At 38.4% G+C, this 12,529-nt stretch overlaps 1 protein-coding gene across 1 annotated transcript; it reads right to left on the bottom strand.

Annotated features, from left to right (window-relative positions):
* Window positions 1-10,214: 10,214 nt before the first annotated feature.
* LOC120292466 lies at window positions 10,215-11,696 on the bottom strand. Its single transcript, XM_039310665.1, has 2 exons — window positions 11,416-11,696; window positions 10,215-11,316 (listed from the first exon to the last, which is right to left on the bottom strand). Exons 1-2 carry the CDS (start codon window positions 11,694-11,696, stop codon window positions 10,215-10,217), a joined length of 1,383 nt encoding a protein of 460 aa, XP_039166599.1.
* Between the last annotated feature and the right edge of the window lie 833 nt (window positions 11,697-12,529).

Below are 12,529 nucleotides of genomic sequence, written 5' to 3'. Positions count from 1 at the left end.
TTAGCAGCAGAGTCGACATTAAATGACTTCCACCGTTCAATGTCCCAAATGCTGTGCGCCGTGTAGGAATCTGCGCTTCGGAGAACCACCACCAGATAAGCCACCCAGAAAGGGAAACGTGAAACCTTGAAAGGAGCGCTTTGCATAAGGCCAATGCATAAGGCCAAGCACGTACGCGATGAGAACGGGGGAAGGGTTATAGGCCGCAAATGCGACCAACGTGAATGCCCGGTTGACATAGCATCTCCTGAACGAACCGAATACTCCAAGAAAGAGTAAGATTACAGTAGTGACGGGCAGCAAGACCACTATTCTTGCCATTCGGTTCACTTGATTTTTGTACGCCTCCGTGCAATTATCCCTCGAATGGCCATAGAAATTCTTGGGTCAAAGAGGATGGACATGTCGATGAACTTAATCTCTCTCTCTCTCTCTCTCTCTCTCTCTCGATGGAGCGGAAATATGGAGCACCGGTTCTAATGATAAGAAAAAGGATCTTTTATACTTATTAGATTGTGAACAGGGGATGAATGGGCGGCGCAAAAATATAGATGATGCTCTAAGGTCCTATTTTACTGATGCAACTTTGGCCGGTATATTACTTTAGCTAAGCAGTCCCTATCATTAAGTAATTTTAGAGTATTTATAGAACACATTAGCGGTATTGTTTCACCAAAAAAGCGAAAAATCTTTTAAAAGGATAATGGGGATGAAATTGATGGATATTTAAGGAAAATAGGCTCTTTATTGATTTTGGATAGGAAAGTAAATGACTGAACAAGTAAAGGAATTGAAAATGCATGTACTGGATATTTTTTTTTTTTTTTTTTTGGTCTGTTCATGTTATGGAATTAAAGGTGTGAAGAATGTAATTGGGCACTGGAAATTTGAAGTGCTAAAAAGATAAATTCGCAAGAAATTAAAAGATAAAAACAAATGCATAAGAACTAATATTTGATTATTGTCTGTGTCCTTCACACAAATTACAAGGCGGTATATTCCACCAACAGCACTTACAAACGGTTATGAATCTTGAATCTACTAATAATCTCGTAGTAATATTTACAGTGATAAGCGATTTTCGAGATCCCAGGCATCACCTCTTATCTTCTAATTGGTAATCACAAGCAGTTACAATTTCCGAGACCATAGGATAACCAATTGGTAATCATGGGATTGTATGGATCCATTATCTCTATTTCCAATAGCTTACTGTCGATGATGTCAATCCACTTGGATGACAAACCATAAGAACTAATATTTGATTGGAAATCATCATGGATGTCAAAGGTTCATATTTTCCTCTTCAATTATTGGTTCTAGGTGTCAATATGTCATTTTAGTCATCCCTCATTTCTTTTAAACATTATAAAAAAAAAAAAAATGCGCCAAAATTCTTGTCATGACCTACCTTGAGGGAATAGATTTAGAGGTATTTATTGGAAAGACAGTCCAAATTGACAAACCTAGAAGACGGCTCAAACACATCATCACAATCATGTGTTCATATTTCCTCTTTAATCATTTATCGTGGATATCAAATCATAGGTTTGTGTTTTCCTCTTCAATTATTGACCCTAGATATCAATACGTCGTTTTAGCCCTCCCTCATTTCTTTTGACCATTATCAAAAAGGGTGTCAAAATTCTTGTTGCAATCTCCCTTGAATAGGTTTAGAGGTATTTACTTGAAAGTCAATCCAAATTGGCATCCTTAGAAGACAGCTCGAACACATAATCTAATAAGTAATCTAAGGCAGTCTATCAATTTCAAGCGCGGGCTCTCCCAAATTCATATCTCACGCAACGTTGGATTTTTCACAATATGTTCAAATTAACCTTATCAAAATTCTACCTGAGGAGTTGCCATTAGCCAATTAAGGTAGGCTAGACACCAATTGAAATGTGGGAATGTCATCTCAATTTGTATGGAACCAAAGATTTTGGATTCGGGTTATGAATTACACTAATTATACAACTAGTGCCATTTCAGTATCTAAACTTTGATTATGTTGTCAACTAAAGTGTTTTTCATGCAGTCCTTTCATCTATTTTAAGGCTAATCCACTAAATGTTTATGCAATATTTTTATTGAAAACCTAACCATGCTAAAAGAGAAAACAACAACTAATGTATGTATATTATGCAATCAAATTGAAATGCACCTAGCATTGTCTCTAGAAAGAAAACAATACAAAAAATATCCCTATTGTAAAACTCTAAGAGCTTATTTAATTGAGTTTCAAAATTTTTTAAGGATTCTCAAATTTTATTCAAGACTAAGAGAAGTCTATTTAAAAAGAAAATTTTAAAATTGATTCAGGAGTGAAATATCTAATGGAATCAATTAAGGTGATTTTTCTAAACTTTTCCAATTTTTCATTTTATTTTTTATTTTTCTATTTTTCTTGAATCTACAGATTTTTATTTCAAATTTATCATTTCTCATTTATTATTTATTATTTACTATTTCAACATTTTTATGATATTTTAATTTTTTATTATTCCGAGAATGGACTTCGAACCGGGCCACCGAACCCGGCTAAATTCGTTGACCTGGACCCTAATGGTCTGGGTTGGGTCTTGAAATTGGGCCCAGCGTTAGGCCCGGTCCAACTTTTCTTGAAATAAACCACGTTTGGATTCGGTCCACAATCTATTAAAAGCATGACGTCAATCTGATGGGCTTGAGCCTTTGCAACAGCTCGAACCCAACTCCCAATAATCCGGCCTCTAATAAATCCGACCCAATCCGAGCTCAATATTGGCCCATTCATTAAACCCTACGCGACTCAATTACTTTGGATACGACTCGACCATCCGTCCCGACCCGACTAGACTAATTGGATCGAACCAATTCACCTTTTTTTTTTATTAAATCGAACCCTTTTATTTTTATTTTCTTATTTTTCTTACTTTTAATTTTTCTATTTTTATATATTTTTTAAATTTTCTGTTTAATTTTCTATTTTTATTTCTTTTTTTAATTCCTAATTTCTCTTCTCCCTGCGACATCTTCTTCTTCCCAAGCCTTCTTCGACCCTGCTTCTCCTTCTCCTTCACCAAGGTCCGAAGCCAATTCCATCAGCAACAAGGTCATCACCAGAGCTCAATGCTCTCGATTCCCGAATAGCGGCCAAAAAGAGGGTGTTTGAAGAGAATGCATACCCGATTCGCTTGGTGAGATAGGGCCGGGCCTCCATTCTTTTTTTTCAAGGAAAATATTTTCCAGTCAACGGAAAATTCTCCTTAGACTTTGGGAAAATGAAAAGGAAATAAATTTTTGCACTCTCGCTTAGGGTTTCGATCTCCTCCTCCTCGGCCGCTCTGCTGAGCCTGGGAGGATCCGGCTCAAGAGGGAGCACCGCGCGGCGGGCTCGCGGCTCGCCGGATCTGGCGGCGGAGCTCGCGGCTCGCCGATCCGGGCGAGCTCGAGCTCTGTCGCCCAGATCCGGCGAGCTCGGGTGAGACCGGCCGAGCCTCGAGCTCGCCGAATCGCCACCGGGTGTTGGTCGGCGGGCAGCCGGGCCATCTATCGGCGGGCGGGGAAGGAGGCGGCGGCGGGAAGGAGGAGGAAGGAGACGACGGCGAGAGGAAGGAGGAAGAAGGAGGAGGAGGAAGGAGGAAGGAAAAGAAAAAAAATTCGATTTTAAAAATATAAATAATTAAAAAAATCATTTTAAAAAAAATATGAATAAATAAAATAATTTTTTTGGTCATTTAAAAATATTAAAATTTAATTTTTGATAAATTTTCCCAAATAATTAAATGAGCTAACGAACGGTGGAAAATATTTTCCGTTGAAATTTTAGATTTTGGCCGAACACCGGAAAATAGAGTCATTTTCCTGGAAAATAACTTCCAGGAAAATATTTTGAACGGAGCCTAAAGGAGAAAGAAAAAGCCGGGCCTATGATGGGCTAAATCATGGACTGAAAGAAAGTTGGGCCCAGAAAGAAACAAAAAAGTGTTAGGAAAATGAGGATAGCCGAGAACTTGGCTAAAAAAAGGGGGGCTAGGTAATACAGGCCCCCGATTTTTATTATTATATTTATTTACTTTTTATTATTTTTTCTACTGTTTTTTATTTAATAAAATTTCTCTGCTCTTTTTATTCTTGTGGCTGAATTTATCCATGCTCGTCTATTTTTATATTTTTGCCTTCCTTTTTTATTTTTATACTATATTTTTTTGTTGTTTTTACCATTTTTTATTTTTATTTGTTTTATTAGAAAAAAGTGTCAATAATTGTTTCTCTTTGCAAGAGAGTTTAAAGAGATTTCTTTCAAGGACAATGTGATACCTAATTTTATTTTTACAAGTAATGACAACGTAAGTGTAAAGAGCATGGTTAGGGGGATATTTATGAACATTTTTTTTTTTTTGAAAACTAAGGTGAGTAAGAATACCGACATGATATTTGCAAGAAAAACAAATGAGACTCTGGGCTACGAAAGCTCGCCAGGTCAAAGGGGCGCTTCGGGTCGTAAAAGCTCATCGTGCAAAGAAGAAAACTTTGAGTTATGAAAGCTCGCCAATTTCAAGGGGCACTCCAAGCTATAAAAGCTCACTGTGCAAATAAAGTTCTAATGCTCCGTTTGCACACCTCACAGAAATAGGTCACTCCAGGCTACTAAAGCTCGCCATGTGAAGAAAGAGACCCTAGGCTATGAAAGTTTGCTAAATCAAGGGGGGTGCTCTAGGCTACAAAAGCTCATCATGCAAATAAAATTCCAAGGCTACGCTTGCACACCTAACGGAAATAGGTCATTTTGGGCTACTAAAGCTTGCCGTGTGAAGAAAAAATGGTTCAAGGCTACAAAAAGCTTGTTAGGGGCTAACAATACAACCTAGATGATGGGTTAATAGGTTGTTTTAGAAATTTTGACAATCTTTTGTAGAAAATAGCTTATGCTAAGTAGATATAGTTAAAGTGCTGGTTCAAAACTCGTGAGTGTATTGTGCTTGTGGAAGAAATAAGAGAGAAAAGCAATAGCACACAATGATGTGTAGTGGTTACACTTTGACCCCAAGCCTACGTTTACTTCTCAAACTAATAGCCACAAGACGGTTTGCATTGCATTATTAATCTGCTCAGAAAGTTACAATCAACAAGCACTGATCCTTTTACATGATAGATCATGCTATCAAGACTCAACTGCTGCTTTTACATACACTTAATCTTTAGCACAACTACTCAAATGGCAAAGCCACACCTAGATAAATAGTCGGAAGAGAGCATTTTGCTTGAGACACAATGTATGACAGATTTTCAGTCTTTTGTATTTGCATGTATCTCTTATTTGGCTTCTAAGATCTTCTCTTTTATACCCATCTTCAATCTATCCATTGGAGGTGGATTGGAGAAGCAAATAGTCATTGAAGTTATCGTTGATGTTGCTATCCAAAGATAGAACTGTCCATACAGTCATTTTCGTGAACATTTGCAGACTACTTAAAATAGCTGTTGCTACTATCCCTTCACTACAGCTTATGACAAACCTATTAGACAGCCTAGCTTCTTGATTTCTGTTATCATCTAGATTCCGCTGCTGGACATATCTACTTCCATAATAGCTAATTTGCTTAACCAACTAACATTATAAGATGAACGTTGTTGTCACAATACCAATTACCTAATATGCATAGCCTTGAATACAAATATCAACATCAATTGACCTTTAAATATTTGGTGTTGTTTATTGAAAAATTGTATCAAGAAATATCACAATATTTTACTACTTGGAGCACACCATGGACATTACATAGTCTTTAATACTTGTCACAAACATCTGCATTTATCATAGTAAATATTATACTAAGGATGGTCTGGAAATCATCAAAATCACTTAGAAATGTTTATTCAATAATCTCCATTTTTTTATAATGACAAAACTATCTCGCAGATGTGAAAGATAATTATTGATGAAACTTGAAGTAAAAATAAATGGTCTATTTGCGTGCTAATCTTTTTCGAGGAATGTGCACCATAAACAAATGATAAGATCTCCATAAGATATTCATACTACCTGGAGATTTATTAGTCTAGATGATCTTTTGTAGGATAAGAGTGGAAAACATAAATTATTGTAAGTCCTTAAGAGCAATGATGACATAGTAAACATCTCAGCACAAAGCTATACTCCCCCTATTTTGATACGTTATAGAAATGTCAACGCATGTCAACATCATCTTCACATCAACATCTCTCCTCCTTTTTGTCATCAGCAAAAAGGCATAAGGAAACAATAACTTTATTGATAACTAGATCATGTCAGTACACTGGAGAGAGTGATCTTTGTCGCAACCCAACCTCGCCACTTTGGTTGAACAAGGGGAAGGATGAGTTTAGAGGTATTTTTCCAAGAGACAATCCGAATGGTTCATACAAACAAAGGTCTCGAATGGACCATCATTTGCTAATATTGCAAAACAAACTATCGATCTTAAACATTGGTCCTCTCAAACCCATACCTTGCGTGAGAGGAGTTTGTTTTAAAGTTCTTTAAGCACCTTAAATATTGAACTAGGAGTCACCACTAGCCTTGTTTTTGGGGGTCGGCTAGAATCGAGAGCCAGGAGTGCCCCTTCGATTTCTATAGAACCAGAGATCGAAGGTTTAGGGACTTGGGTTACGCTAATTGTTTCTATTAATGCCCTTTCGGTAACTAATTAGTTTGGTTGTTACATAAAGTCATCATCCATTTGTTCTTACATTTTTGTGCAATTTTTTGCAAAAGCATCATTAGGTGACCACACGTAGATGGCTCTTTCGAGCAATTTAACATTATAAAAAAAATAGGGTGCACAATTAATGAAACTGTGTTGCGAGAAGTAAACATTCAAATGAAGTAAAAGACAAGCTATTTTATGTGCATGAAAGAAAAACCCACAACTTGTCGAGCATTTAATACAATCTTGAATTGAAAACCCGAGACATGGTCGGGGTAAATGATAAAACAAAATGGACCGGATAGGACATCGGTTACGCCATCTTCATCATATGGGTATTTCAGCCACCTCGTCCTCGAGACGTCTTGATGAGGTCGTCCTTTTATTCAAACTATTAAAAATACAATCCATGGCATACAAATGCACATTTCATACCAAAACAATCACAAACAAGTCACAAATTTGGAAATGGGCCTCGAGCTCGGCCTTTGGATGCACACATATTGTCCCGTCCTAAGGCCACTACAATTTATTAAGTTGTGATTAATGATTATTGGCCATTCTTTGTGTTCACAAACGATGGTCAATTTCCGTTGATCCCTTAATTGAGGGTCTCGTTTTCCCTTTGGTATTCCCCACGTACATGCATCTCTCCTATGCACACATCTAGCAAGCACATACACAAAAAGCTAAGCATGCGTTCAGACCAAATGGTCTTATTTCCCAAGCAAACCAAGCAATGAGAGTGAGCCCAAGTAGGATCACTCGTTCATTAATTCCAAAATTTGGGTCATTTAGTTTTGAAATCAATTTGTCCAAGAATGAACTCCGATTAATGCAATTCAAATGCCTTTAAAAAGCTGAGTGTGTGGATTAAATCTCAAGAACACCATTAAGCCCAATTCTTATCCGTTTGACCCGAAAATTGTGAATTACCGTGAAAGGTCCATCACCGAGTTTTGGAAAATTCGGAAAAAATAGTAAACGACTTCGAAATGACGCGAAATTTTTGAACAGCTAGAGAGGGGAATCAGCAACAAACATTTAGTTTTGAGTTTCTAAAATTCATAACATATTTTTTCAGAGAATTCCATCTAAGGACAACTGTCAAAATCGAATCGGTTTTAGAGACAACTCAGACCTTATCCGAATTATTTGCGATTAAGTCCTACGAAACTTGCAATTAAATCCCAAATTTTGTGTATTTATAAATGTCTAATCGATAGAAGTAGGAGGTATCTAACTCTTTTCATGAAGTAGGTATTGGCACTTATACCGATCCATGTAATTCTCTAACATCCTCTATGGTTCTTTGTTGATTTATCTGTTATGGTCCAATTATCTAGATAGGCAATGACTTCTTTGGTTGGCTTACATCATGTTGTGAAATAATGCTGAAGCTAACAAATCCTGCAAATCAAGAATACCACCATAATTCCTTCTAGAAGAAAGTGTTAGCTGAAAAGTGCACAATTAAGTCTCGTACCCATGAATATTTGATTTGTAAAAATAAGATGAGCTCTCGCATCTTACTTGAACCTTAATCTGCTTAGCACAGATTAGTGGCGGATCTTAAAGTAACACCAAATTATATAATTAATTAACCAATAAACCAAGTCGCAATCCATACGGTCGAGAGAACTTGTGCTAGGCATAGGTACTACATCGTGAGAAATCATTTGCGCCTATTTAGCAATCCACCAAACTCCAACTTGGAAGGACCGTGACAATGAGCACAGTGTGGTTCGAAGGAAAGTGGAATCAAACCGAACTTGTAGCAAGTGGAGGTACGGAAGACTTTGCTCCCTCGAGGATCTTTGTTATTTTCAGCTTCTGGCAATTAGCAGCAGGGCTCGACGGTTTGCCATTTACCGAAGTAACGAGATCTCTTCGAAATACACTTAAAATAATATAGATACATTCTTCAACGAAACATATTGCTTTTCACAAAACCGAAAAAAAAAAAAAAAAAAAAAAAAAAAAAGGAACTGGACAAAAGATTATAAAAAAGAACCGGAAATGGCCAGTCCGAATCTTTGGCCAATGAGACTCTCCTCCACAGTGCTTGCTTTAGACAAGCTTAAACAGAAGAGGACCCAAAGCGTGAGATTCTGGTATGAGGATGCGTGGTTCATGCAATTTTACTCGGAATGCACCGCGGATTAGGGTTCTATTGACCTTCATAGCCCTGCCTGTACATATTTCTTAAAGTCTTTGGTACAATGAGGAGATGTCGAAAAAAAAGGGAGCTTTCATGGGTCACCATTTCAGCCCGTCATCACCTAGTCTTGGCCTCATTCAAAGCGCTCCGATCTGCCTCATGACATACCTGATATGGTTGTCTACTTTGCTCGTGGTTCTGGGAAATGAATGTCAAGATGCACATAAATTGTATTAGAAAAGTCTCATATTAAAGAATTGGTATGAAGTTTGATAGTTAATAAATCGTAATTGGCTTATAATTCATTGGGTTAAACTTTTGATTGAATTCTTCCAACTAAATTGGTTGAAGGCTTGAACTTGAGCTCATTCTTGGCAACTTCCAGTAAAGTAAGGGTTTTTATTGCATACTCTTAACAAATGGTATCAAATATGATGATTGATTGGTTGCCCGCCCACTCCTAATGCATATTGATGTTGGGTGAAACTTTCCAAGAAGGAATCTCGTAGCCAACGCAATTTCTACCAAGCCTTCATGGTAGAGAGAGAGAGAGTGTGTGTGTGTGAGAGAGAGAGAGAGGACGAAGGTTGTAGTTGTTATTATTGCAGTCCTCACAAAATAATAATGTGGATTAAGGAGGAGCGCACCTAACAACTAAGATCCTATGTGAGGGCGAGATTATTGAAATACACATGTGAGTGAATGTGAATCCAATTAGATGCGTTGATGGACTCGGACTTAGGCTCTCTTGTAACGATATACACAAGTGAAGGTATGAGATTTCTGCCATGTACTCAGAGAGAGAGAGAGAGAGAGAGGGAGAGGATGAAGGTTGTAGTTGTTATTATTATTTTTTTTTGGTAAAATGTAGTTGTTATTATTGCAGTCCTCACAAAATAATAATGTGGATTAAGGAGGAGTGCACCTAACAACTAAGATCCTATGTGAGGCCGAGATTATTGAAATACACATGTGAGTGAATGTGAATCCAATTAGATGCGTTGATGGACTCAGACTTAGGCTCTCCTGTAACGATATACACAAGTGAAGGTATGAGATTTCTGCTGTGTACTCATAACCTCATGTACTGTAACATGTAAAAGTGTGAACAAACAACAATAAAATCATTACATATTGCCCAAGTTCGACATAATACAACCAATTCGAGCCTTTGCTAACAGACCCTTGCTAAAGCAACACATTACACCACATAAAATAGGTCATGCATCATACACGAGAAAGCTTTCTAAAGTCTGAAGAGGGATCGATGCAAGATAAAGAGACTACAGCAAACATACACAACCATATAGACATTTTTAATAGCTGACTAGGCATAATATCATAAAATAAGGCCAAGTTCAGCTCCTCTCTGGATCATCATATTACTCACGATCGCGTGGATCTCTCGTAATGCCTACGTGAGAGACCAAAGCCCAAACGTGAGTCACAAACTCGCCCCCGGTGGTGAGATACTTCGCATGAACCGCCGTATTATTTGAAGGAGCCACATACAGAATCATATCCACCCAGAAGTCAGCCAAGACCTTCCAAATTTGCTCCTTATCCTCTAATTCATTCACAAGCTTCATTCCTAGCTGCGTGCCTCGACCCACGATCGTTTCTGAGCATTGTTCGTTGTCAATTTCTTTTAGCTTTCGAATCCTCTCTTCCATTGAAACAAAGGAACCTCCCAATATTTCTCTGGCTTCGCTGACAGCACTACCAAATATGTATTCGGTCCTGCAGGGGTGACTAGGGAGCAACCTCGGGGCGTAAGCAACCAAGTAAGCAAGATATTGCGATAGCTTAGTCGCTATGTCAAAGTTGTCTGTCTGATCTTGTAAAGGTTGAGCGAAAGGCACTTCATGCTCACAGGAAGTTGTTGCTATGTGCCAGACCATTATAACATGAGTAGTTGTCTCAAGATTACATGCCTCTGAGAACTTATTGGACAAGTCATTGCGCCTCAAAGACACTTGCCCCTCCTCCAAATACTTCATTAGAGACTGAGCAATCGCCTCCTTCGCTTGTTTAGACAAATTGATGGGAGCAATTTGTTTCTGACCGTCCCCTTCTTGGTCGAAATAAGCAGCGGTGAATCTATTATTTATACACTTCCATGGAGAATAGCTATATGCTTGGAGGAGCGAGTATTGACGAAGTTGTCTTCCCCAAGGCTGTAACCAAACTCGGCACATTATCTCGATCAACTTCTCAGAACATCTATTCGTTAGCCACCAATCATTCTGCACATACTTGCATATGTACGTCACCTTCGCCCATTCGGAGAAAATCATGATGCAAAAATTTACAAACTCGATGACTAGGATTGACATCATAAGGAAGATTGTTACAAAATTAGCCAGACCATTACAACTAACATTTGGACCAACATCAGACAAAATTAGCCAGTCGCAAGAGTCATGTTTTCCAGAGAACTTTGCAATCAGAGGAGCAGCAACCACAATAGCGAGTAGAAGAAATCTGCAGAATGAACGATACAGGTCGAGATTCACTGGGTACTTGGTGTAGAGTAAATCGAAAAGAAATGCAAGTTCCACTTCAATGACTTCAAAAACTCACTCATGACCATTCTCTTTACTAAGCATATGTTTAATCAAGCGCTGTAACTTGTTGTGAGCTTCTTGAGGCAACGAATAGCCAGCGAATTTCATGCAGATGAACTTGAAGAGCGAAAATGACAGGCACAGATCCTTGAGTCGCCCATTCGGGTCTCCTTCTTTTAAAAGCCTCCCTTCGCATTCCCAAACCTTCTCCAAGGTGATAAATCTATCCTCCACACTCTTTTGTGGATCGTCCTGCTTTTTACATTTGAGCCATCGTGTTATCTCTCGCCACCACATCGTGGGTGAGCATAATGATTGCTGTTGGACGCAAATTGCGCAATCCCAAGATCTCCATAACCAGAACAAGAACGTAATTGAGTAGAAAGATTAACGCACCTGTTTTGGGATCCATCGAACATAAAGCGGAAGTAGGAAAAAAGATTACCCACATATATCAAGGGGATCCACGCGTCAAGTCCTTCTCCTCTATTGCCCTCCGTATCACTAGCTCAATGAGGCGGCCCCCCTCACGTTTAACGTTAGGTAAACGTCCCTTAGGTGAGGATACATGTGAGAATTAGGGTTAGAGGAGAGACTTGAGCACTATTTATAGAGTTTCCAGCCAGTCCCTCTCATTACGGGCCAGGCTCAACTCGGCCCACACTAGCCAGCCCATATTAGACTAATTAAGAAACCTTCTATCTCACCTTAGACCAACCCTGTTTTACGGTAGCCGTAAAAACAGTAAATTACAATATCAATTAATTTAGTCCACATTAGGAAAAACTCTTACATTCTCCCACTTGGACTATATTAATTGAAATCGTATTGTATGTGCGCACATTTGGTCCAGAGATAATTCTTAATAGTCAATCCTATCCCATAAAGTCTTAAACACCGAATCATGGCGGTAACTGCATGTATACACACAGAGCCTTCCATGGTCACGAATGTTCTCAACTTTATTGATATGGATTCAATATGGTAGTGTGGCAAATGGATAACATCTCTCATAGAGAGATCACATTTGTCAGTCACCATTCTCTTAACTTTAGGCGTCACAAAAACTTGTGCCACTAGAGAATGCTTTATGGTTCCAATGAACCCACATATGTCTTGTCCTTATGGTT

The sequence above is a fragment of the Eucalyptus grandis genome, chromosome 4 (genome assembly GCF_016545825.1).
Source record: "Eucalyptus grandis isolate ANBG69807.140 chromosome 4, ASM1654582v1, whole genome shotgun sequence".
Taxonomy (NCBI): domain Eukaryota; kingdom Viridiplantae; phylum Streptophyta; class Magnoliopsida; order Myrtales; family Myrtaceae; genus Eucalyptus; species Eucalyptus grandis.
The sequence above is the reverse complement of the archived record's forward strand: the minus strand, read 5'-3'. Positions and strand labels throughout refer to the sequence as shown.